Consider the following 27,918-nt stretch of genomic DNA (forward strand, 5'->3'; position numbering starts at 1 on the left):
CAGCACGTGTGGAACACAAACAAAGAACACAAAATGACACGTTTTTCTGGTTTTCATTTATTGAACATATGTCAATTTCGCTGCTGTAATAAAATGGCTTACGAACAAAAGACAGAAAATGTGCACAACCACCTTACATCCCGTGTGGAAACAGTGAAATATCTTTGGCATGATGTCCATTATTCACAATACAATATTGTCACCTCATTCAATCTGTGCATTGAGTTCCCTGTATCTTCACCTTCACACTCTTTTGATTGATTGAAGGAGATTGAATGCTTCAAGAGTACAACAATTCTATACTCAGCAAAACAATAGTAAGTTATTTATTAAAATAAAATAGAAATGAATCATTAACTAACTAAAACAACTAATGATTGTAGACTGACATTTTGCTATGACAGATTTAAATGTAGCTCGTTTGGTTCATTAATGCGTTGTATGATATAATAATACACCATTTTCCAATATGTCGATCAAAAGCTTTATAATTTCATTACACGAGTTGACAAAGACATCCATCCAAAATGCAGAATAGTTTACCTTTGTTGCACCACAATTATAGAATATTCTATTTGTTTATACAAAATGCATAATAGGCCTATATAAAGCACTTATGATAGCTTGGTTCTCGTAACTAACAGGTTTTTCTGTACCCGTTTCTCCTACGGACCTGTAAGTTTCTCTAACGCACAATCATTGCGGGCGATCGCAAACATGACAGTTTCTCAGAGATGCACAATACAATCATGTAATCAATATCTCTTGAGAAGAAGAACCAATCACGTCCTAGAGTGCGATAGAGGCCCATACTGTATGTGGTAAGCGTTGTGTTTTTACCCATGTAGAATTCATCTCAACGACACATTAGAAAACCATCCTTTACAAAACAAATAGTAACTGATTCAAAGGACAGAAAAAAGAGACAGGATTCGCAGATACAACTTTTTTTTTTATGTTTGATTCATTTCTTTGTCTCCATTATTAGAGTTACATATATTTATGTGCAAAATAAAATGATTGTGTCACACAAAATGTGTTAATGCACTTGGGTCCCTGTGACAACAGGGTTGGAGGAGAGTAAAAAACACAAGGCTAAAGGTCTTATGTGAAACAGTAACATTCACACACAGTGTTTAGCGTCAGGCTCTTCCCGTACAGTATTACTCTGAGTCAGTATTCATGTCATAAGAATTAACTGTCCTCGACAACGCCCACCAACTGGGGAAAACAAACGTTCTTAACTCATTGACCGCGACTGTAAAAGAGCCAACTTCATAGTACACTTTTGTTATACAAAATGTAACTAGGTCAAAAATCTCGACCTACGGTTCGCGATGCTCCCACGTAGGGAAATAGAGCCAGCCGAGAAGAGCCCTGTGGCTTCAGGCTATTCGGTGTGGAAGAGTGAGAAATTGTGGGGACCCGGTGTCAAAGTAGGCTACACTTTAGCTACGTGTGTGGAAAATATGTTATCACAGGTAAGACATGTATCTTGTTGAGTACAGTCAGTTTGGAACTCCACTCACTACTTGTAACTTTATAGGTAGTCCGTGTGTGTTGGCTAGCTTAATGTTCTGGTTCAGGGCTCTCCAACCCTGCTCCTGGAGAGCTACCGTCCTGTAGGTTCACTCCAACCCTAATCTAGCACACCTGATTCTAAAAAATGAGCTGTTTATAAACCGAATCAGATTAGTTTCAATTGGGTTGGGAGTGAAACCCTACAGGAGGATTGCTCTCCAGGAACAGGCTTGGAGAGTCCTGTTCTGGTTGGTTGGTAGCTAGCACGCACTCACGTGGTTAACATTAGTGCAGTCATGAAAACGAAGCAAGCGCCTACAACATGACATTTTTCTAAGTAGTGAGAACGCGCAGGAGCAGGCGAAGTTGAATAGTAATCTTTACACACGTTGTACTTTTCTTAAAATGTAGTTTTGTAATTGACTGAAACAAGCAGACAAGAAAATAGCTTTTGGAAAAAGGTCAAGTTTTTGCTGTGAGCCAACGGGGTAACCAAAGTAACCATGGGTTCTTTTCCCCACAGGCAGGCAGGGCCACCACGTTCTACTTCATACCGACTGGGACTATCACATTACATAAGCACACATCGTCGCCATGACGATCCACACTGCACTGCTTGACAATGTTCCTGTACCGCTTCAGTGTATTTGTCCAGGATGTTACTTCCTGTGAACAGACACAGGAAGTAGCTGCGATGATTTTCACTAGCTTGGTACACTGAGCATAGGAGTTGGCAGGGCAGCACAAACTGATCTGAGACCAGGCTAGAGTTGCACCAGTGTGTACTTATACTATACTGCAGTCGCACCAAACGTCAGGTCAGCATCCACTGACCAGACTATCAATCTCCTCCAGCTTGCATAAGTCTTTACACGATCTCCTTTCGCCTCCTCTTGGCCAAGGCAGACAAAGGAGGACATTTATGCCGTTAGCAGTCTGTAGGCAGGTTGGTGATAGGCCAAACCTGTCCTCCTGTTTCCTTGTACATTGCAGTTAAGGCCACCATTACAGTATGCCAAATGGGCTTTAGCTATCAACATCAAGATTTTAAGTCCAGACTCTGGGATAAAATACAACTTCCTACTCGTCTCACACACACACACACACACACAATCTGAGACAGTCACACACACACACTAAAGTCTTGACTCCCGCTCCTGGTTCTCTCTCCCTCCTTGGTGAAGATGTGCTTTAGCTTAGCGTAGCTCAGCCCTGGGGCTCTGTGCTGTTGCCATGGTGAGGGGGCCCCTCAAGCTCGTTGATGGTGTGGAGGAGCAGGCACACCGGGGGCTGGGTGGGTTGCGTCATAGCGGGTGGTGGCGGAGAGGTGGACCCTGTCGCCGACCTGCACTCCGACATACTATCGGGTCCATCCAGGGCTAGGGCCTGCTCCTCTTCCACTCCCAGAGCAGGGTGACCGCACCCGTCACAGAAGTCTCCTCCTTCCTGCTCCTCAACCTCCTCCCCCATTAGGCTATCCTTCTCCCTCAGCTCCTTGCCCTCCTGGCTTCCAATACGGGTACTATCACCACGATCACATAAGCATACCTCGATACCAGAGTCACCCGTGAATCGGCGCCGCCGCCCAAGGGCCCCCCTATTATCTTTGTCCTCCTGGGCACCGCTCTCGGGCCCCCCTAGGTCCCCAAGTAACAGAGGCTCCTTGCAACTCTTCTCTGGGCCTCTAGGCTCCTCTGTAGAGGCCTCCTGGGGCCCTAGCCCTGGTCCACCATCCTGGGGCCCTAGCCCTGATCCACCATCCTGGGGCCCTAGCCCTGGTCCACCATCCTGGGGCCCTAGCCCTGGTCCACTATCCTGGGGCTCCTGAGGCTTATTGTCTGCCTTGTGTCTGTTGTTGCCAATAGTGGGACCCCCAAAGCGGTGGGGCTCTTCCAGGCTCGGCCTGGAGCAGAGGGTGTTGGATACTGGGGGGACCGGAGTGGTCTGGATGGTCGGGCAGTGTCCCAGTCCGTCCTGTGGGTCCGTGGGCAGGGGGCTGACTGTATGGAAGACACTGTAGGGAGGGGGAGGGGTGGGAGGGCGGTTCACCACCTCCTCGTAGTCAGGTAGGAGGGAATTTGGAAGAAACCCTGGAAGTGAAGACGAGAGGGACACATAAGACAGTTAATCCTAACTGAAAATGATTGCAAGGAAAACATGTTGCACCGTTGGCATTGAACCAAGACCCGGTGGTTAAGGTTTCCTGCAATCTGGGGCATGAAACAGGGCTGTGTTTCATCCCATACCAAAACAAAACCGCAACTCCTAGTTCAAACAAAGGACTGGAGTTGAGTCAAGGTAGCGCTGCCAGGCAGTGACTAAACTCTCAGTTTGATGCAATAATTGCCATTGAGAAATATCCCCCCTAGCTGAGAGGGAAAACCACAAAAATTCACCAAAGGTGCAATGTTTGAGTAAGCCTCAGCACTGGGGAATAACAATGCAATGTAGTCAGACAGAAAGGCAGAAGGAGAGAACTACTGAGGCTGAAGTTGAGTATGTATGAAGCGTTAGTGCTCGTGTTTCATTGCGCCACGGTAACGATAGGACTGAAATAGAAGGGCATTGCGCAATAATGCCATGTTGTTGACTACTACCAGTATAACACTGTGTATCTGTGCAGTTCCTCCTAAGCTGTATCACACCATGCCATGTTGTTGACTACTACCAGTATAACGCTGTGTATCTGTGCAGGTCCTCCTAAGCTGTATCACACCATGCCATGTTGACTACTACCAGTATAACACTGTGTATCTGTGCAGTTCCTCCTAAGCTGAATCACACCATGCCATGTTGTTGACTACTACCAGTATAACGCTGTGTATCTGTGCAGGTCCTCCTAAGCTGTATCACACCATGCCATGTTGACTACTACCAGTATAACGCTGTGTATCTGTGCAGGTCCTCCTAAGCTGTATCACACCGTGCCATGTTGTTGACTACTACCAGTATAACGCTGTGTATCTGTGCAGGTCCTCCTAAGCTGTATCACACCATGCCATGTTGACTACTACCAGTATAACGCTGTGTATCTGTGCAGTTCCTCCTAAGCTGTATCACACCATGCCATGTTGACTACTACCACTATAACGCTGTGTATCTGTGCAGGTCCTCCTAAGCTGTATCACACCCTGCCATGTTGTTGACTACTACCAGTATAACGCTGTGTATCTGTGCAGGTCCTCCTAAGCTGTATCACACCCTGCCATGTTGTTGACTACTACCAGTATAACGCTGTGTATCTGTGCAGGTCCTCCTAAGTTGTATCACACCATGCCATGTTGACTACTACCAGTATAACGCTGTGTATCTGTGCAGTTCCTCCTAAGCTGAATCACACCCTGCCATGTTGTTGACTACTACCAGTATAACGCTGTGTATCTGTGCAGGTCCTCCTAAGCTGTATCACACCCTGCCATGTTGTTGACTACTACCAGTATAACGCTGTGTATCTGTGCAGGTCCTCCTAAGTTGTATCACACCATGCCATGGTTAATACGGGCAGCACACCATGGTTAATACGGGCAGCACACCATGCCGTGGTTAATACGGGCAGCACACCATGCCATGGTTAATACGGGCAGCACACCGTGGTTAATACGGGCAGCACACCATGCCGTGGTTAATACGGGCAGCACACCATGCCGTGGTTAATACGGGCAGCACACCAAGCCGTGGTTAATACGGGCAGCACACCATGCCATGGTTAATACGGGCAGCACACCATGCCATGGTTAATACGGGCAGCACACCATGCCATGGTTAATACGGGCAGCACACCATGCCATGGTTAATACAGGCAGCACACCATGGTTAATACGGGCAGCACACCGTGCCATAGTTAATACGGGCAGCACACCATGGTTAATACAGGCAGCACACCGTGCCATGGTTAATACGGGCAGCACACCATGGTTAATACGGGCAGCACACCGTGCCATGGTTAAAACGGGCAGCACACCATGCCATGGTTAATACGCAATATGACAGTAACGACATCAATGACGGACTACCACAAGTCTGACACTGTGTACAGAACACGGCGCTCTCTCGTGTTGTGGGTGTCGCACCGTGCCACACGGGGAGCTCTGATAGGCGGGACTCTTACTGAAGTAGAACGGAAGGGAGGTGTAGTTGTGCGCCTCGCGGTAGGCGATGAGGTTGATCTCGTGCTGGCGCTGCTGCTGCTGCAGCCGGTGCTTGGTGCGCCGGTGGTGACACACGCAGCAGCAGCTCAGGATGAAGATGATGACCCACACCAGCCAGAACCCTGCCGGAGACAGAGACACAGTAGAAAGACTGAAACATAGACATATGTTAATACGTGTTATTCATATCTCTATGGTGAAACTACTGTAAAAGTACTGCTGAACAGAAGGAGTGACATATTGTTTTTGAAAGCAACAGAGAGCTACAGTACATTACTGTAAAAATCTAGTGCCTGTACAGTGAATGCCAGTGGTGACAAATTGCTAGTGAATGCAATAGAGAGATATAGTGCACCACTACACAGTAACAATGTGGAGGCAAAGCATGTCTGAGTGTTAGTGTGCCACCGGTTAACCATAAATGTAAAAAAAATCTAGACAATTTTGCCGTCTGGTTTTCTTAATTTAAGGAATGTGAAATGATTTATACTTTCTTTTGATACTCAAGTATATTTAAAACCAAAGACTTTGACTCAAGTAGTATTTTACTGGGTGACTTTCACTTTTACTTAATTTTCTATTAAGTTATCTTTACTTTTACTCAAGTATGACAATTGGGTACTTTCTCCACCACTGTTCAGGTGTACAGGTGAATGTGAGGGTGCACTGATATGACTAAAATGCAAATGCATTTCAGAGCGGGAGAATGAGAGTGAAAGTGAGAGGTAGAGAGAGTGTGTGTGTGGGTGTGTGTGATAGCGTAGAGAGAGAGAGAGAGTCCTTACACCAGAGTTCATAGTAGTAACTGCAGCACTGTGACTCCCCACAGCAGTGTCCTGATTCACAGACGTAGCTCTGGTTGTTCAGCCCCTCACAGTGCAGAAGGCTCTGGAAGACAAGAAGAGACAAGTCAATAACAGGAGTGTAAAACCGCATATCCACCACCTGTGTTCATTAAGTCACACTGTAGCGAAACCTTTGCAATGGACAACGGAAATAAGCGTTTCATATTGGACAAGCCCAGGTAGTCTGTTGCCGTGTCAGTCTGTTTTCTTTCGCCTGTTGCCTAGTGAATATGACCCAGCTCCCGCCACTCAAAGACGGATGTTAATTTTTGTTAGTCATCATCATCTTGATAAAAGGTGAAACCCCTAGAATTTCTCAGAATTTCTTCCCTATGTGGAAGCTAGGTCTATTGCAACATCACTAGGCTGCATTCAAAGCAAATCTGCCCCTCATCTTCCCCTTTTCCTGTAACATGGCAGAGACGCGCGCTCAAGCCTTACTTTCACTTTTGGTCCACCAGCTTCAAACAGCTGGAAAAACTATACTGAACAAAAAATACATATATATAATTTATTTTTTATCACAACATGCAAAAAAGGTAAAAGATTTTACTGAGTTACAGTTCATAAGGAAAATCAGTCAATGTTGTCCCACTCTTCTTCAATGGCTGTGCGACGTTGATGCATATTGTCAGGAACTGGAACAAGCTGTCGTACACTTTGATCCAGAGCATCCCAAACATGCTCAATGGGTGACATGTTTGGTGAACATGCAGGCCATGGAAGAACTATGACATTTTCAGCTTCCAGGAATTGTGTACAGATCCTTGCGACTTTTGGCTGTGCATTATCATGCTGAAACATGTGGTGATGGCAGCAGATGAATGGCAATGGGCCTCAGGATTGTCAAGGTATCTCTGTGCAATTAAATTGCCATTGATGAAATGCAAGTGTTCGTTGTCCGTAGCTTATGACTGCCCATACCATAACCCCACCATGGGGAACTCTGTTCACGACACTGTCATCAGAAAACCATTTGCCCACACAACACTATACAAGTAATCTGCAGTTGTGAGGCTAGTTGGACATATTGCCAAATTCTCTAAAACAACGTTGGAGGCGGCTTATGGTAGAGAAATTAACATTAAATTATCTAGCAACAGCTCTGGTGGACATGCTGTTTAATCAGCTTCTTGATATGCCACACCTGTCAGATGGATGGATTATCTTGTCAAAAGGAGAAATGCTCACTAACAGGGATGGAAACAAATGTGTGCACAAAATGTTAGAGAAATAAGCTTTCTGGGCATATGGAACATTTCTGGGATCTTTTATTTGAACTCATGAAACATGGGATTAACACTTTACATGTCGTGTTCATATTTTTTCTTCAGTGTATATGATTTAGATTGTACAATGATTCCCTACACTTTTCAGTGCTTGTTTTCTCACAAACTGAAATAGAGCGAACAGTGTAGAATTTTAGCATCCAGGAAAAGAGTGATTGGCCACTTGACTCCATTTCCACCAAATAACAAAGCCACAAAGTGAAAACAGCTTTCCTATATTGACAATCCATGTCGCTCCACGGGAGAAACCAATGGGGTGAATATCACAGCTAATCACAACACTGGTGGGTAAGTAATAGTGTGAAACACTATCATTCTACTATTACTGCATGCATGTATGACGGACATCTTCTGAAATTACAATGCAAAAATAAATCCTGTGTGTAGCACCTTCAACTCATGATAGCATTATGGAGCATTGACTGAAACATCAACTGGATGTTATGTTGAGCTATCTTTACAGAAATTGCTCTGGCGATTAGACCTAGGTCACCTGAGTACTACACTCTCACATATACTGTAACTGTATGGGACCTGAATAACAAATACTTAGTATAGCCTATAGACTATATCAAGATTTCCAGACAGTTGATAGGCTAGTGATCACTCATATTTGCATGTTGCCCTCTAGGGTTTAGGCTAGGTCACTTTATCAGCACTCACAGATACTGTCCCTGGCCAGAATAAAAAAAAGAATGAAATACGTCTTCAATTAAAAAAATTAAATACATAAAAATAGATCAATAACTGATTACTCGTGTTCAATGTAGCCTATAGGGTCTGGAAGAACTAGGTCCAGACATAAGTGGTAGTATTGAACCTCTCAATCGTCCCTCTTATACATGGGTGCTAAGCTGCTAGAATGTCCACGGCTCAGATTTCCTCATCACTTATCACTCATTACTTGGATTATAGACAGACATGGCCCACCCTGGAACAAACACACCAAGTTCGTCTAATCAAGAGAAACACAATGTACAGACACAAGCATCTTCTGTTTGCGTAGATGACGGCCTAAATGTGCCTCCAGTCAAACAGGAACTGGCCTTTTAGCCTACATCAAAAGCTTTAAACCTGATAGATCAAAGACACACTTAAAATCAGTGTCAATACACACGTTATCCTTCAATCAATCAGTTTCTACTTTCCAAGGGGACAGCAGGAATAGCTGTTGATAAAGAATTGACTAAAAAACAGAAACCAGACCAGGAAGACAGCCTCTAATCAAAAACTGCTTCAGAATGTATATTGATTTATCAGGCAACCCCTACCAGGCTACACATTATCTACAAAATTAGATTATGGATTAAATCCTGAGGAGAAATGTTAGCCAAGGTTTTCTATACCCGTTTCCTTTCCAGCTGGAGAGGCATAGCTGTCCAAAATTCCTAAATCCCAAGGAACGCGCAAGTCCTTTCAACTCAAGGGTCGTTATCCTTCCAGTCCACAGATGAAAAAAGTGAAAGAGCGCACACACACACCAAGCAAAATAGGGGACAAGGATTGCTCTAAGGAAATGTCCAAGCGGCAGTGGAGTGTGAGCTGCCAGCCAGAGTAGAGGACTGCATGGTAATGAAGAGTGGAGCACCCTCGGTATTCAAAACGGCATGCGGATTGTGTGTGTCCGAGTGAGGACAGTTATAACACAGGAATAGTGAAGCCCAGCCACAGATCAAGTTCACACACACACACACTATGCATTTCCACTAGGCAAACCTGGAGCATTTATGCAGTGTATCTTTTTAACAGCCTCCCACAAATAGTTCACACCATACAACTACATTGTATGACATGGTATAAACCCATCAAAAAAAACTGCAGAGAAACTAGGCTACTGTTTGGTTTGGAGGTATTTCCAGTTCTGAAATAACTTGCACTGAGGAGATTACACAATAGTCTCGGGTCAGAGACCTTTGGCTTTAGAGGAGCTCAAGAACTCCCTGGCTCCCAGCCTCGGGGCTGTTGTCGAGAACCAAAGTGCAAAGATATAACCCTTAGGCCTATGACCTATACTGTATGACGTGATGTTTTTGTTACTTGTTGTTGTATTTGTGCTAGGATGTTGGATCCAGTCCAGTTAGCACGATAGGCTAGGCCTAGAAACAAAAACTAAAGGCAAATCCATACTATTTGGACAACAAATTGCCTAAGCCTAGGTTAAGAGATGAAAAAGCCTAGGTTAAGAGATGAAGAGTTAAGTTTTTTGGGGCGTCTGAATTTGCTATCGCCTAGGAGACGTATCAGGCAAGACATTGAGACATTGAGACATTGACCAAACAAAGAATCTCGACAGACAACATTCCTCAGTCTCTCAGCCTTCGACAATAGGCTGCTACAGGATGGAACAACCATCCCTTCTCGTACTACAGTAGGGGATTAGGGATGGGTGGATTGTGTTACTAACTCTGCCAGAGCCTACAGGCATAATAGAGATTAATTCAACTTAAAAATCGACCATAATGAGAAGCTGCTGAAACAACCAGACATACAAGAACATTCCGGTGTCACTGCTTGACTATCAGAACATTTATTTTCTTTGACAGCTGCTAAAAAGTGACTAAGTGGATTCTTGACCGTGTGCATATGATATAGCATTTGATCTGGCATGAATACGCAGAAACCTGCCATACTGACAGACTATTGATGCTGAATACTACGGTCTAAGCTAAATTATTTATGGAGGATCTCTACCTTTTCATGGAAAGAAGCATGTTAGTTTAAAATTATTATCAGGATTTATTCAAACAGTAATGTGCAATTGACCAAAAATATAACTTTCTGATAAGGCAACAATGGCACAGGAATGCCCCAGTCTGTGTGTCAGGGCTTGACATACAGGGGAGGTTTAGGATGCACTCGTCAGTGGCTTGCTTGGGCCAGTGATCATTTTTTTATAGTGCTATTTTAAATCTAGGCTATATAATTGATCTATATAAAAATAAAAGATGGATTTCCGAAGCTGTTTGTTCGATATGTTGATTATTCACCACACTCATATAGCCCATAGATAATCTGTCGGGCAGAGAGCTTGCGGAGCTCAAATTGCTGGTCGTTGCGTGGAGCCAAGACCGACAGGGGTAGGGGTAGGAAAGATGTTCCAAGTTAGGATATCTACCAGTAAATGCTAAGGCAAGAATGGGTATGCAAACCGGGCATTTAAAAAGTTCAAAGTCTTGGTTGAATATTTGCAATGTGCAATTCAGTCACCATGGAATAGTCTGCCTTTACAAACCAGACATTTCCTCTAGAGCAAGGCTCTCCAACCCTGTTCCTGGAGAGCTACCCTCCTATAGGTTCACTCCAACCCTGTACCTGGTTAGCTACCCTCCTATAGGTTTTCACTCCAACCCTGTTCCTGGAGAGCTACCCTCCTATAGGTTTTCACTCCAACCCTGTACCTGGTTAGCTACCCTCCTATAGGTTTTCACTACGACCCAGTTCCTGGAGAGCTACCCTCCTATAGGTTTTCACTCCAACCCTGTACCTGGAGAGCTACCCTCCTATAGGTTTTCACTCCAACCCTGTTCCTGGAGAGCTACCCTCCTATAGGTTTTCACTCCAACCCTGTTCCTGGAGAGCTACCCTCCTATAGGTTCTCTCCAACCCTGTACCTGGTTAGCTACCCTCCTATAGGTTTTCACTACGACCCAGTTCCTGGAGACCTACCCTCCTATAGGTTCACTCCAACCCTGTTCCTGGAGAGCTACCCTCCTATAGGTTCTCTCCAACCCTGTACCTGGTTAGCTACCCTCCTATAGGTTTTCACTACGACCCAGTTCCTGGAGAGCTACCCTCCTATAGGTTCACTCCAACCCTGTACCTGGTTAGCTACCCTCCTATAGGTTTTCACTACGACCCAGTTCCTGGAGAGCTACCCTCCTATAGGTTCTCTCCAACCCTGTTCCTGGAGAGCTACCCTCCTATAGGTTTTCACTCCAACCCTGTTCCTGGAGAGCTACCCTCCTATAGGTTTTCACTCCAACCCTGTTCCTGGAGAGCTACCCTCCTATAGGTTCTCTCCAACCCTGTACCTGGTTAGCTACCCTCCTATAGGTTTTCACTCCAACCCTGTTCCTGGAGAGCTACCCTCCTATAGGTTTTCACTCCAACCCTGTACCTGGTTAGCTACCCTCCTATAGGTTTTCACTACGACCCAGTTCCTGGAGAGCTACCCTCCTATAGGTTTTCACTCCAACCCTGTACCTGGAGAGCTACCCTCCTATAGGTTTTCACTCCAACCCTGTTCCTGGAGAGCTACCCTCCTATAGGTTTTCACTCCAACCCTGTTCCTGGAGAGCTACCCTCCTATAGGTTCTCTCCAACCCTGTACCTGGTTAGCTACCCTCCTATAGGTTTTCACTACGACCCAGTTCCTGGAGACCTACCCTCCTATAGGTTCACTCCAACCCTGTTCCTGGAGAGCTACCCTCCTATAGGTTCTCTCCAACCCTGTACCTGGTTAGCTACCCTCCTATAGGTTTTCACTACGACCCAGTTCCTGGAGAGCTACCCTCCTATAGGTTCACTCCAACCCTGTACCTGGTTAGCTACCCTCCTATAGGTTTTCACTACGACCCAGTTCCTGGAGAGCTACCCTCCTATAGGTTCTCTCCAACCCTGTTCCTGGAGAGCTACCCTCCTATAGGTTTTCACTCCAACCCTGTTCCTGGAGAGCTACCCTCCTATAGGTTTTCACTCCAACCCTGTTCCTGGAGAGCTACCCTCCTATAGGTTCTCTCCAACCCTGTACCTGGTTAGCTACCCTCCTATAGGTTTTCACTACGACCCAGTTCCTGGAGAGCTACCCTCCTATAGGTTTTCACTCCAACCCTGTACCTGGTTAGCTACCCTCCTATAGGTTTTCACTACGACCCAGTTCCTGGAGAGCTACCCTCCTATAGGTTTTCACTCCAACCCTGTTCCTGGAGAGCTACCCTCCTATAGGTTTTCACTCCAATTCCAGGTAACTGACCGGATTCAGTTAACCAACCAGCTAATTATTCCAATCAAATGCACTAGATTAGGGTTGGAACAAAAATCTATAGTAGCGCTCCAGGAACAGAGTTGAAGGGCTCTACGTCTATGCTCTTTGGTCCTTGAAGCTATGGTAGTTGATTTAAGCCAGACTTCATTAGCGTGTGCGTTGTGAACATGACTATTTAGTCAAGCAAAACCCACAATATTTTGACATATTTTAGAAGGTCAAAATAATCCAAATGTCAATGCACAAGGCCTTTAAATAAATGCCTTATTCTTGTGGTAATGCACACTATGAGAGTTTTTTTAATACGCTACTACAACAATGAAATATCAAAATGTAGGTCCTTCACATTTCTTATTTAAAGATGCACTATGTAGAAATCACTCCGGAATGTCGTGGTCGCTAAAATTCTAATAGTACACCTAAATTCAGTTTGTACAATGATTATCTACGCTATACTTGTCACAATCTAAACCATTGTGAAAAATATTTTCCATAACCAAAAATATAGTATTTTCAGCTGTTTCAAGCTGGTGTACAAAACCCAAAGTAAAAGACGCAAGAACAAAACTTGAAACGGGAAGCAAAGAAATAGCGCACATAGAACCGATCTACCGGATCTTTAACTCATATTTCTATGCGAATTTGGTCTGGTCGTCCAAAAAGTTACAAATTGAAGCTTTAAGTGCTTGGAAAAAGTCATTGAATTTTGTCTGTATGAACCCTGTATAGGCTACTTGCTCAGGTCGCAAATGAATGATAAAATCAGCTGCTGTTGAAATTATGCACTTCATTCGATTTCCTGTCAGATCTTGACCCGTGTCGGTATTTCTCTAATTTGGGTCAGTAGCTTTAAGTTGGCATTGGCCCAGTGTGCCACTGGCAAATTTACCTGAATGTCGAGCTCTGCTGCGTGTGGTACGTGTAGGACCTACATGTCTACTGCTTTATGGAGCCGTTAATGATGCCCTTACTGTGTTCAGGTAGATGGAAAGACAAATAAAAACGAACTACAAAGTAGCCTATGCCTTCTTGGCAGAATCATGATTATTTGCATCAATCCAGTGGCCATTAGTTTTGAAAACAACATCACAAGTGCGCTGCAGAAACACAGCTAGCCAAACAACTGTCTGGCTGGTAAGCACCTAAATAAGGGTAACTACACAAGAATCTACATTTCACAAATTCTCTCAACAATGGTCAGCAAATATGTTTTAAGAATTGGATTTTGAACATCAAATGTATTTTTGTTTTGTTGCCATGATATCGTTTTGGTACAGTATCAAGTATCGTTTTTCCAAAATCTGCCCTCTAGATGATTTCACAGAACACACGCCACTTTGAAATCCGCAATAAATACATTTAGCATTTTATTTTAAAGTCTATTTTCTTTGCTGTTACAGTAAATCGATCTACATCAAAGAACAAGGGCATACTAATTTAAAAGATGACTAGTCATTTTTAGCCTGGTTCTGTACAGAATGCAGTCATTACGGGACACCGGCCAGGTCATTGTCCATTATCTTCATTAAAAGTTTGGTGTGACTAAATCGTGTGTTGGTGCCACCAACCGAAAAAGGTGGTAGCTGGAAAAAGTCAGTGTAGAACCCTGGCATAGTTCACTTCCAATTTTGCAGATTCAATACTGACAGAGCTGACTGGCAAGGGGACTGTACAGCAACAGTGTTGTAGGAGAGATATGTTCTGAAGAAAGTTCAAGGTAGGACAGTTAGTGCTGAACAGAACAAGCGGTGACAACAAAAACAACATTCTCGACCACCACACACACATTCAGCTCTACTTTTCAAAGGGAAAAGAGGACGTGCTCAGGGAACTAGCCTATTGTGGTTAATGTTTCACCAACAATACTCCCACGTGAAGAGTAACCACCTTGCAAGAGATCTGAAGTCTTGTCTTTGCAGACAGATATTAGGCTACACGTCTAAGCTGTAGCACAGTCTTGAAATGCAATGTACGGACAACCTGGGTTTGATACCTGGTCAGTTTGGGAGTTTGAAAAATGAGGGTGACTGATGTCAGCCTAGGCCAAAAACAAGTAGGACAATGCAATCCAAGTATTGTGTCACTCAATATTTCTCTCAAACAGAACTTGACAAATCGAGGTTAAACAAGACATTGGGATTGACATTGGCTCCTCCACTCAGCAACTGGTGACCATATTCAGTCACCCAGAACTAAGGCAAGATGCCAGATACAAAATGAAAGTCTCAATGATGTAGCAGCAAACAGGGAGAACGTTCAGATATCTGCGAGGGGCTGTAGCCCCCTTCCTAGAAATAAAGAAAAACATTGTTAAATGAAATTTAGACTTGTGGGTGATTCCTCACAAAACAGGACCATGATTTTTTGGATTTTCACAAAATCTTATCCATAGAAGGGTCCTTTAGAGGAAGGATTGTTGACATAGATGACTATACAAAACATTAAGAACACTTTCCATGACCGACTGACCAGGTGAAAGCTATGATCACTTATTGATACCACTTGTAAATAAATACACTTCAAATCAGTGTAGATAGACATGGGAGGAGACAGGTTGAAGGACTTTTAAGCCGGGAGACATTTGAGACATGGACTGTGTATGTGTGCCAGTCAGAGGGGGAACGGGCAAGACAAAAGGTTTAAATGCCTTTGAACGGGGTGTGGTAGTAGGTGTCAGGCACCGGTTTGTGTCAAGAACTGCAACACTGCTGCATTTTTTTTCTCACTCAACAGTTTCCTGTGTGTATCAAGAAGGACATCGAGCCAACTTGACAACAGTGGGAAGCATTTGAGTCAACATGGGCCAGCATCCCTGTGGAACGCTTTTGAGTCCATGCCCTTACGAACTGAGGCTGTTCTGAGGGAAAAGGAGGGGGAGGGTGCGCAACTCAATATTAGGAAGGTGTTATTCATATTTTGTACCATCACCATCATTACATTTTTATATTAAAGCATAATTGAAAAATAATGAATTGCAGTTGGAACATGTGACATTTTGGCATTACCCAGGCCTTCTTTAAGACTCCATAATGTTTATTCTGCACTTCCAAGGAAAAATTGGTGTCAAAGCTTTACTGCCTGCTCTGTAATAGGAGTTGTACTTTAATAAAGAAAATGCACATTATATAAATATTTAAAAATATAAACATGAATATTTAATATTTTAGGGGTCGAATGCCAGTTGTGAGAATTTCCCAAAAGGAGTGCTGTGATTGGCTTCTATGTCAATTTCTTTGTACAGAATGGGCCACAACTTAAATAACTTTACTAGTAATAATTATCTGAACCTTTTATCTAATTATAAAATTATCTTATATGAGGGGGGACTTTGTGTGTCAGGACATGGACTGAAATTAAGCCAGGTTCAAAACAATTGGGAACTCTAAAATGTCCAACTTCAGTGTCTTCAAGAGGAATGGGAACTAAACATTATTTTTTTTTTTAATCCAATCCAATTTGGCATCTTTCTAGAGCCCCGACTTTCCGACCTGAAAATCACTGACGTCGTGATTTGAGGTCGTTTCCCCCCCCCCCAGCATTCCCAGTTGTCTTGAAAAAACAAGAGCAGGTTAGCGTTTTTCGATATGAATCTTGTTCTGAGGCAGCTCTGCAGAGTGGTAAATATTTTTTTTAAATTTGATTTCACCTTTATTTAACCAGGTAGGCAAGTTGAGAACAAGTTCTCAAATAGCTGGCGCAGCACTTGTCTCAAATACATCGTTACAGTTGTTGGTTAGCTAGCAAGCATATTTTTTTGGACATATTAGCATTGACATGAAATCAGTCAAAACACCTGAAAACAAGACACGATATAAAGAACACTAGCTGAAACGAGACATCCGCGATTCCCTTAATTGCGGCTTCTTGTGATTGGGTGATTCGATTATGCTAAGCGGGGCACCGGTCTATGGCCGGTGACGTGAGGTGCAAAACGGTGAGGGAAGAGCTCCTTTCTCAAATGGAATAGTAATATGCGATGTTCGGTCATGGTGAATCGTCCAGAAACATACCTCTTTTCCAGAAAATATATGTTTCAACTTTAAAACTAGTTTTCATTGGGAAGGCAGATACATATTTGTATCAAAAGCGAACACTTTCGCATGTTAAAAAGCAATCTAACCACGTGCTTAATTACACCGTTTATTGGAGCCGACTTCAGTGAGCTTTGACTGGAGCATCTGGCTCATGCTCGGGAGGCTTGGTTGGTTCTAAAACCAATAATCAACTTACACATTATGCAAAACACGCCTACCCGTGCCAGATGAACCGAATCCCCTCATTGTTACTAGCTGGCTGTTCAGAATCATAACGCAGATTCCGGTCACATCGATGCACGCGCATCATTTTCGTTACAACAGCCAACCCGTTTATATAACAGCACTTACACATGCAGTTTCAATGCAAATATATATCAAGTAATCATTGTTTTTAAGTAGACAGCAACTGACTTGTTGGCTAGTAGGATGATAATGCTGTACGTGGCGAGATATTTGATAACTGTCAACCATTTAATTAGACAGCTGTCAATGGGTGCGGCTAGAGAAGTTTGCTTAACACTAAGGTTAGTGACTTACAGTAGCCATGTAGCTAACGTTAGTTACTAAAGCAGCACACACTTTGTCGAGTTCCGTCAACGCTAGCTAGCAATATGGCTAAGTGCCTGTGATGCCAACTAAATAGCTGACTGAACAACTAACTAACTAGCTAGCAAGATAGCTAAAGCTAGCTACAGCGGTCGAATTTAGAAGTTATACCCAACCGATACTAGTAAGCCAGCAAACTTGTAGGAAAACAGCTGGTCAAATTAATAACTAGCTCCCTAACAAAGTAGCTAGCCGTATTTGCAACATTACTAGCTACCCAAATAAACATGCACGACCCGAACCAAAAACAAATCCTGGCAGACTTGAGTCCAAATCTTACCTCGTCTAATGTCGCTTCGGAGGGGCTAACAGCGACAACGTGCAAAAACAATCCCATTTTAAGACCCACGCCTAAAATCTCGTTCATTCCTCCGACCGGACTCGTGTAAAAACATAAGCGTAGACGTTTGTTGTTCACTTCACTAATCTTAGCGAAATGTCAAACTAGTTTACGGCTCTACCAGACGCACTGAAAGACCACGCATGCGCTGCCTCCTTGCTACTGCGTAATTTGATATTTCAAGGAGGCGAATTCGATTAATCTGGCCCGGGGTACACCGAGCGTGGAACTTGAATACTAGAATGGAATGAACCTTATTGTGATCGTCCAAAGATCAGCGAGTTAGGGAGTTGTTCAACCACGGTTTGGTTTGCCAGTGCTGTGATAAGATAGTGTGTAAAACAATGAATGTGAAGAATTTATCTGCACTGTATGTGTGTTAGCCAGACAGTTTTAGAGGAATGATTCCATAAATGTAGCTAATTAACTGCCAATATGCCAACATTTCATTTAAATAATGCAGTCAATCCACTTCCATTCTCTGGCTCATATCAGTTGATAGGACTTAGATAAGTAGTAAATGCAACAATAACTAATATTGCATCATATAACAGCACTCACAGCTTTCCAAGAAAACAAAACCAGACATTTATGGTCCTTTTACATATATTTGAGGTGAAAGCGGGAGGGAGCATCAGCCTTCTCAAATGAACAGTAAAGATGATTGCATTTGTTTTGAAACTGGGCTGTCTCCCAGGCAGCAGCCAGGTACCCCATTCAAAGCCCATGGCGAAGTCAAATCAAATCAAATGTATTTGTCACATACACATGGTTAGCAGATGTTAATGCGAGTGTAGCGAAATGCTTGTGCTTCTAGTTCCGACAATGCAGTAGTAACCAACAAGTAATCTAACCTAACAATTCCAAAACTACTACCTTATACACACAAGTGTAAAGGGATAAAGAATATGTACATAAAGATATATGAATGAGTGATGGTACAGAACGGCATAGGCAAGATGCAGTAGATGGTATCGAGTACAGTATATACATATGAGATGAGTAATGTAGGGTATGTAAACAAAGTGGCATAGTTTAAAGTGGCTAGTGATACATGTATTACATAAAGATGCAGTAGAGGATATAGAGTACAGTATGTACATATACATATGAGATGAGTAATGTAGGGTATGTGAACATTAAGTAGTATTGTTTAAAGTGGCTAGTGATATATTTTACATCAATTCCCATTATTAAAGTGGCTGGAGTTGAGTCAGTGTGTTGGCAGCAGCCACTCAATGTTAGTGGTGGCTGTTTAACAGTCTGATGGCTTGAGATAGAAGCTATTTTTCAGTCTCTCGGTCCCTGCTTTGATGCACCTGTACTGACCTCGCCTTCTGGATGATAGCAGGATGAACAGGCAGTGGCGCGGGTGGTCGTTGTCCTTGATGACCTTTATGGCCTTCCTGTGACATCGGGTGGTGTAGGTGTCCTGGAGGGCTGGTAGTTTGCCCCCGGTGATGCATTGTGCAGACCTCACTACCCTCTGGAGAGCCTTACGGTTGTGGGCAGAGCAGTTGCCGTACCAGGCGGTGATACAGCCCGACAGGATGCTCTTGATTGTGCATCTGTAGAAGTTTGTGAGTGCTTTTGGTGACAAGCCAAATTTCTTCAGCCCCGAGGTTGAAGAGGCGCTTCTGCGCCTTCTTCACGACGCTGTCTGTGTAGGTGGACCAATTCAGTTTGTCCGTGATGTGTATGCCGAGGAACTTAAAACTTACTACCCTCTCCACTACTGTCCCATCGATGTGGATAGGGGGGTGCTCCCTCTGCTGTTTCCTGATGTCCACAATCATCTCCTTTGTTTTGTTGAGGTTGAGTGTGAGGTTATTTTCCTGACACCACACTCCGAGGGCCCTCACCTCCTCCCTGTAGGCCGTCTCGTCATGGTTGGTAATCAAGCCTACCACTGTAGTGTCGTCCGCAAACTTGATGATTGAGTTGGAGGCGTGCATGGCCACGCAGTCGTGGGTGAACAGGAAGTACAGGAGAGGGCTCAGAACGCACCCTTGTGGGGTCCCAGTGTTGAGGATCAGCTGGGTGGAGATGTTACCTACCCTCACCACCTGGGGGCGGCCCGTCAGGATGTCCAGTACCCAGTTGCACAGGGCGGGGTCGAGACCCAGGGTCTCGAGCTTGATGACGAGTTTGGAGGGTACTATGGTGTTGAATGCTGAGCTGTAGTCGATGAACAGCATTCTCACATAGGTATTCCTCTTGTGGGTTAGGGCAGTGTGCAGTGTGGTTGCGATTGCGTCGTCTGTGGACCTATTTGGGCGGTAAACAAATTGGAGTGGGTCTAGGGTGTCAGGTAGGGTGGAGGTGATATGGTCCTTGACTAATCTCTCAAAGCACTTCATGATGACGGAAGTGAGTGCTACGGGGCAGTAGTCGTTTAGCTCAGTTACCTTAGCTTTCTTGGGAACAGGGACAATGGTGGCCAGCAGACTGGGATAAGGTTGATTGAATATGTCAGAAAAACACACCAGCCAGCTGGTCTGCGCATGCTCTGAGGACGCAGCTGTCAGCTCAGAACAAAAGTGATGTAATTAAGCACGTGGAGCAATGAGTGTTGCAAAAGTGATTGCTTTTGCTAAAAACACTTTATCTGCCTTCCCAAAGAAAACTAGTTTCAAACATACAGTATTTTATGGAAGAGATGTATGTTTCTGGACCATGCACCATGCTGCCTTGTCGACTACATGATCGAGCAGCACAGATTACTGTTAGATTTGTGAAGGACGTTCCTCCCTCACCACTTTTGCCCGTTAATGTCAATGGCCATAAACCAGTGTCCCGCAGCTCAGCATCATTGAATCCGCTCATCGGTTCCTTCGAATGGGGACTCTGGTTTGGGCTGGGTGTGGCGTGTTCGGTCACATCTTTTGTTCCATGTGCGCAATGTGATGGGTGTAGAGATGCGTTGCTCACCATCAGTCACTTTGCAGGCTGACCCATGGTGAAGCAAAAAGAGCCAGCTGGCTCTTACCTCAGCCAATAATATTTGAGAGCGAGGACAGGCATGAATGAAAAATAACAGTGGTTTAATATTCAATTCTCTGTAGTAACAAAGCAATAATAAACAACAAAGTTGTAAAAACAAGGATTACCTAAGTGATTGTTAAAAGTAGTGTTTAATATTTCTGTAATCACCATTATCTTCATAAAAACATACCAAGCAGTCACCATGCATCTTAAGTGTTTTTCCTTCTGTAAAATGAGATTATCATACAATTCAAGTCTAAAATCACAGTTGACATGTTGATATGACACTGTCTGAAATCTGCATACATAAGCATGATCTTCACCTCACCACTATCACCATTATAATTTTTCTGTAAAAATATATAACTTATGCATCGACTCATACCAACAGTGTTAAAAACATCAACATCACCAGTCTCTTTCCTGAGGTTCCCTGAAAGGTATTCCCAGATGGGTGAAGACATCCTTCTCAGTGAGCGTGGGTAGTGGTGTCCCCCCATACACCTTCAAACTTCCTTGTCTCAACACGTCGCTGTTCAATGAGTGCTCTGATAGGCTCATGCGTTTTGTCTTGGCCAATGCCCTCATAGAGCGGTTAAATGTGCCGAGCCGGTGAAGTATATGAGGAAGCAGGCGAACTCGCCGTAGGGCACCACAATGACGTCGAGGCGGCGGTGGAGCCGGCCAGGTCCTGGCAGACGACACACACCCATGTACTTCTTATGCTCGCCACTCTCCTCATGGCTCACTAGGTCGTCCGTCAGGAAGCCTGAATAATACATTTTAAAAAAGAACAAGAACTGGGTCGCATTCATTAGGGCACACTGTAGTAAATTGTTTTGAAAAAGAAAACACAAACGATCATGCCTAGTGAATTATGATCCGGCTCTCAGCTTATCCCATTATTAAATGAAAAAATAAATGATGAATGATATCATGTTGAAAGAAGATGAATTGTCAATACAAGAGAGAAAAACTATTAATGTAGCTATAATTGGTTGGGAATTCACCGACAGTTAATAAATCAAATGCCCTGTGTTTGGACATGTCCTCCTACCGCTCTGGTGGAGGCTCTGTAACACTTTGCTAAAGACACCCCGGTGGGACTTCCCGTCTGGGTGAGAGATGAGGACGTCAACATCTCCACATGTGTCCTTCCCCGGCGGTACGAACCACAGGCCATGGCCAACAGGCCAGGGTCCAGGAACTGAGCTGCCTCCTTCACCTATACAGTAGAAAAGGACAGGGATATGTTACCGTTTGTCATGGAATAAGAGCGCTGCCTCCTTCACATAGATACTGTACATGCACAACTTGAGAGGAAGTTACAGTTTGCGATATCCAATAATTGTTTTTAGTTGGTAGCCCTTTACACTCATACCTGTACCCGTATAGGTGTTGAAAATGGCAGATTTGGGCACTAATAAGTGCCTAAATTGGGACGTAGTAGCTGTACAGTAACTATACATGACATCAGAGCTCAGGCTCTGCGCTTCACAGCGCTGTATGGGTTTGGACTGACAGCCGTTCTGAACTCGAGCACCGCGCGCGTTAAGAAGTTGCCCCACATCTCTCCCAGTACTTGGGCAAAATGGGATTTTTTTTTGTTCTCTTAGTGAGGGAAATGCTGTAAGTTAAGAGGACACTATGTACTTTGAAAGATGAGACGATGAGGATTATTATAATAAATACCACTTTGATGTCACACAAGCCAAACACCCGTGAGTCCAAATGTGCACTTCACATTTCCATATCATAAAACTCATGGCATGTACAGTGTCAGCGTTTATGATCAGTATGTTTGATGTACAGTTACAAGATGACATGGCATCATACCCTGGGTTGTTCTGAACAGAATGAGCCTGTTTATAATTCTGAAGATAATTTGCCACCTGAAAGCACTCATGACTCCTTTTTATGCAGACCAAAATTACAATCCGTTTCTCTGAATGACCTGGTGAAAGCCTAACTTATAGTCAGTCATGTTGCCAATAGAACAAGCTTTCAAATCATGCCCACCTGACCCAGATTGTGATTTATGACAGACTGTTTTGGGATTGTGTAAACAGCAACAGTAAATTGTGTGATGGCGGGAATGCAAGGTTGTGTTTTAAACTAAACAACTACAAGTGTGCTTGCTCTAGTTTCTCAATGTTACAGCTAGGAGAGGTAAACATTTAAAAAAGTACCTTACAGTTGAAGACTTCTTTAAGTCATAAAAGTGCATTGAAATTGCTTAGGAACTGTGCACACTTTGGATAGGTGTGTGGCAACTGGAGACACCAGTTAGTCCTCTCACTCAAACTCTTGTAATTGTTTTGTCTTATGTTGCACCTACCCCGCATTTTTCAGGAATATTGTTATCATGTTACAGAATGTATCCAGAGTATTTTCAGATTTCGTTATCAATAAATGCGGTGAAAAGTACAGTAAATGTAAAATGCACATAAAATCAACAGTGTCTTGTGTCAGGTGAACTGTTGTGTGCTCACCTTTGGTCTAATAATTTTCCCAATATCTCCAAACTGTTCCCTTTCAATTGCTACCATGGTTATGCATGTGCTTTTCACATTCCTTCTGTAAGAAACATTTCAATTTAGCCCAATCCATATAGGCCAACTCCCACAAGTGTAACGGGTTAATGACTGAATTATTCCAGTCTGGGACATTTTTGTGCTTATTTACGATATTGTAGTCACATTCTCATTAAATATTCATTGTATGGCAAAAAAAATAAAAAATAAAGATTTAATTCATTCATTTAGACTACATTTTCATCATATTGATACAACCTAACTGATAAAACGGCATAGTTTTGATTTGTAAAGCTCAATTAGAGTATAGTCTTGCACATCATGATATGTCATCAATGTCAAATATCACAATATTCAATTTAAGCATAAAATTGCCCAAATCCAGACCACACTGAATTAACTTAGTTTCACATACAGTGAAAAATGTTACTGTTTGGGATACAATATATGGTGGGGGCTATCTCACCTATATATTTACAACAGGACAAGGACATTTTGATTGTTTGAAGTAAGTTGAATAGTTGTTTCACTATTGTTTTTCTGATACACTATTGTGTTTCACTATTGGCTCAGTTAAAAAACAACTGTGAAAAAGAACAATTCAGCTTGGATCCCAGACCAGTGGTGGGGAGGACCACTTTGCATACAATGTGTTTATCATGAATGGTTATGGGTTCTAGACTATGTTTCAAAGTTTTCCCCAGTAATGTTCTCTCAGGGGCCTTCATTATAACAGAAGGTTTGGTTTGTTTCTTGTTCATATTTGGACTCAAAATAACATGTTGTACACGTGTTGAATCTTCAACACAAGTCCTCAAATTGTATTTATATTACCTACTTGAAATTAGAAAAGAAAATGGTGTATTTTCATAAAGCCTTGCCGGTCAACAGGTAAGCATTAACCGCATTCAAGCAAGCCAGATACATTTTGACGACACTACCTATTATTTTGACAAGCCACAAGTCAAAAGGACACATGCTATAGTCATCTTTCTAATCTGGACTTTGTATCTGGCAGCCACGAAAGCAACAAGGAAATCCAAGTAATACTATATGAACACAACTGGCTTTGTACCCGGTGCTCCCAGTGACCAGGGCCGCGTTTCATTCCACGATTATGTTCCCTCCCTTTCACAGATCTGATAGGACTGGACTGGTGAAAGCAATAAGGCAGAATCATAGAGTTAGATAGACAACTCATCTTTGTATCTGTGCCATTATACATGCGACAGCATGGAGCTATCTCCATTTTAAAGTAGTCAATTTTCTTCTTCATTGGCTGATTGCTCCCAACTCACAGGACTCCCCACGCAGTTGACTACTTTAAAGTGGTGGAAGCCCATGCTAAAACGGGTTATATCCATGATGAGTCCTCTATCTTTATGGGCGTAATCTAGATGAGTTCTTGCTTTACACCCACCCAGTTATCTCAGATCCATGAAAGGGAGTGAATGGAGGCAGAGGGGGAGGAAACACATTTCTGGAATGAAACACAGCCCTGGTATCTGCTGACATATGATGCGCCAAGTTTCTAAGAGTGAGTTCCCCCCCTTTGGGATGCAGCCGGCAGGACTCTGACAGTGGGATGTCTGCTTTCTCCATCACACACAGACCAGGCTAGGAGGACTGGACTGACAGTCTGCTTAGGGGCCAAGGCAAGCTTAAAACATCTGAACTTGGCTTTGAGGTCCCATAGCATTTCACTTTACAAGATCTCTTGTTCGCAAGGGGGTTAGAGTACTGGACTGGAGACACTTTTCTAAAGAAACTCTCTTAACCCCACTAGATGAAGTGTTTAGTCTATAACTAATATAATGTTAGAAGGTTACATTTTAACATTGATTGACCTTGAATGTGGGTGCTTGAGACAATAAGAGGGAGATGTATTACCGTTTTTTCAATGGCGGCTGCCTCTTCTCTGGGCATCCGGTCCAGAAAGTCGTCGTAGTGTTTGAGTCCAATTATTTGGCTGTGGTTCAGATTGGCCTTGGTGCGGATGTCCTCCAAAGTGCGGAACCCCTAAAATGGAAAATATATATTTTTTAATCTCATGTCAAATCGATTTGTATCACACCATCAAACACTAAAATAACTGCACGCTCCGCAATACAAAAATAACAAATCTTACACAGGCATAGCAGTGTTGCATGCAAAATAAGAGAGCGAGAAAGAGAGACACACACAGACAGAGAGACTGACTGTGTGACAACCAACACCCTCTAAGGTCAATCCATCTAACCTGTGTGCACCAAAGCTGGGCAGTCTTGGCCCCTGCCCCCCAGATATTGGTGAACATCTCCAGTACTGGCACTGCCTCTCCCAAGTGATCTATCTTACGGAGGTGCCCACAAATGAAGCAACTATGAGGAAATAGCATTTATCACATAGTCACACTAACTCCACTATACACGTCAAGTTGCTTTCCATCAGCATCTCATCAATGTGACGTTTTACTTGCTACACAGAGCACGTTGTTTTGAGAGCAGAGCGGAGAGGAGCAGAGCGGGAGTGTCTATTCTATTTTTCCTACTGTACTATACCATATTAATTGATTATGCATAAGTACAATAGCTTTTGCTCAGTTTTTTGCAGGTACTAGTGGTTGTACTAAATTATCCTCTAATTTTACAAGTTGCTAGATAGTCAATGTAGCTAGCTAACTAGTAGTAGCAGCTTTGTAACTTCATAAATCTATGTAAAATAACCATCGGTGTATAGCTGAGGCCATATGCAACAATAATCAACTATTTCTCATTATTTCAATTTACAAGATAGAATGAAGTTGATTCTTGAGCTTAACGTAACACGCAGCGTTCATTGATTTAAAAGGAAGCATTTCCTCAATGACTTCATCAGCTGTTGTACAATATGATACAAAACACAGTAAAAACAGCATTTTTACTGCACTGGGCCTGTAAGGACTCCTTTCAGGACACCTGAAATTGAACCAGCAGCAATCAATTTATGCATCCATCAATACACGATTGATGCATCCATCTTGTCAATAACAGAGATGCAGTTGCGTAAACCAACCAACCAACCTATCAGCCACATTTCACAATGTTTGCAATTGTGCGAAAAGAGAGACAGCAATGAATTATGCTGACACAAATACAAAATGGCTGACCATAATCACCAACTATAAAGACTACCTCATAGGACGTGATAGGCTTGTGGTAGCTCTTGAGGGCGTTGACGGGTTTGGAGTAGCCCAGTGCTCTCCATCTGTCCCCCTGGTGAGTGTAGGCCTTGGCCAGCACCTCCAGTCTATCGGTGATGTGCTTGTTGTGGTTGTCAACCTTGGACTGGGAGGACTGGGCACACACCCACTTCCCTGAGAGAGGCTTCTGTTGGGGGTCTGAGGAGGCAGTGGCAGTACTGGGCGCCTCGTCCTTGGGGTGCAAGCCACTGATCAGAGCCTCCAGATCGCTCTGGGAGACGCCATATTCGTCTTTGAAGTCATCTTTAGTGTCTTGGACCTATGGATATATGAAGTGTATGATTAGGGCCAGAATAAGCTATCATGCTGTGACAGGGTTATGGTTAATGGTTATGTGGTCGTCAACCTACAGTCTCTGTCGACTCATCTGGTTTTGTTTCATCAGAGATCGGCTGCTTCATGTCCTGTGTGGCTGGGAGTGGGATTTTGTTGAGTACGTCTTCTTTGACACCGTCCTTTGTAGTTTCCATGTCTTTGTCTGGGTCGATTAGGCTGTAGTCTGCTGTATCCAGCAGTCTCTGCTCACTGATGCGTAAGCCAGGTGCACTTCAACAGATAAACTCCAGAGGGCAACCTGTCCACTTTGAGCAGCCTGAGAGCCCTGTCACAGTCCATACTGTCATCCACTACTACATGGGTGACTGTGGGACAGAGGGAACTCTCCGTTTGGCCTCCATTCTGGACAATCTGTCTCTGGAAGATCTGACGCTCCCGATGCTGGCTGGTAATATGTGTACGGTGAAGCCCTGGAAAGCACTCCCTGAAATGGGATTGTGAAAAAGTAGTTTTACACACACAGGGCTTGTTCAACATCGACTGCTGACTGATCTACCGTTATAAAATCATTATTATTTGTAGATCTGTCAGTCACAATTTGTCCAAAATGCATTACGAATTTGATGCTCTCAAACACGGCCCACACCTGTAACAGGTACAGTTTCATCAGACTTCCTCTTTGGTGGGGGGCATCCTTTCCCTCACGTGCCCTTGCTCTCTTCACTTTGGGGAAAGCTTTCATAATTCCGTAGGCAGACATTTCGCCAGGGAAAGGGGAGCTCTGAAAAACATAGAACAGAATGTGACAACTGACACTGGCTAGCTAGCTAACTTTAGCTGACTAGCTAAGTTAGCTAGCAAGCAGACAACAACAACGGCATTTAACTGTTTAGAACAGCTGGGATTCACTCACTCCACTGAAATATGTTACGTTATATATTTATTAAACTAATTTACTATCATTTGGTCGATACACTCTTGAAAATACATATGTTTTACCCCTTTGGACGACCAAAACACAAACCAATGTGACAATGCAGATGGTTTAAAAATAATTAAACTTCCGGTACGTCATAGACCTATTTTTAGTTCTTGCACGACAAAGTAACATATTTTTCGAGAAAATATTGTAA

General features: G+C 43.4%; 1 protein-coding gene and 1 pseudogene across 2 annotated transcripts; both read right to left on the reverse strand.

The window, feature by feature from the left end:
- Window positions 1-41: 41 nt before the first annotated feature.
- Window positions 42-18,006, reverse strand: wbp1lb (WW domain binding protein 1-like b). Its single transcript, XM_036940417.2, has 4 exons — window positions 17,711-18,006; window positions 6,455-6,557; window positions 5,630-5,791; window positions 42-3,611 (listed from the first exon to the last, which is right to left on the reverse strand). The coding sequence occupies exons 1-4, from the start codon at window positions 17,795-17,797 to the stop codon at window positions 2,728-2,730; spliced, it is 1,236 nt and encodes a 411-aa protein (XP_036796312.2). The 5' UTR covers window positions 17,798-18,006; the 3' UTR covers window positions 42-2,727.
- A 2,879-nt stretch (window positions 18,007-20,885) lies between these two features.
- LOC110485759 (DNA polymerase lambda-like) lies at window positions 20,886-27,561 on the reverse strand (annotated as a pseudogene). The gene is made up of 6 exons (XR_016485767.1): window positions 27,432-27,561; window positions 26,860-27,269; window positions 26,442-26,768; window positions 25,180-25,308; window positions 21,813-21,980; window positions 20,886-21,524 (listed from the first exon to the last, which is right to left on the reverse strand). The product of XR_016485767.1 is annotated as a DNA polymerase lambda-like (transcript).
- Window positions 27,562-27,918: the final 357 nt, after the last annotated feature.

Source organism: Oncorhynchus mykiss, chromosome 13, assembly GCF_057628025.1.
Source record: "Oncorhynchus mykiss isolate SJ-2025 chromosome 13, ASM5762802v1, whole genome shotgun sequence".
NCBI lineage: Eukaryota > Metazoa > Chordata > Actinopteri > Salmoniformes > Salmonidae > Oncorhynchus > Oncorhynchus mykiss.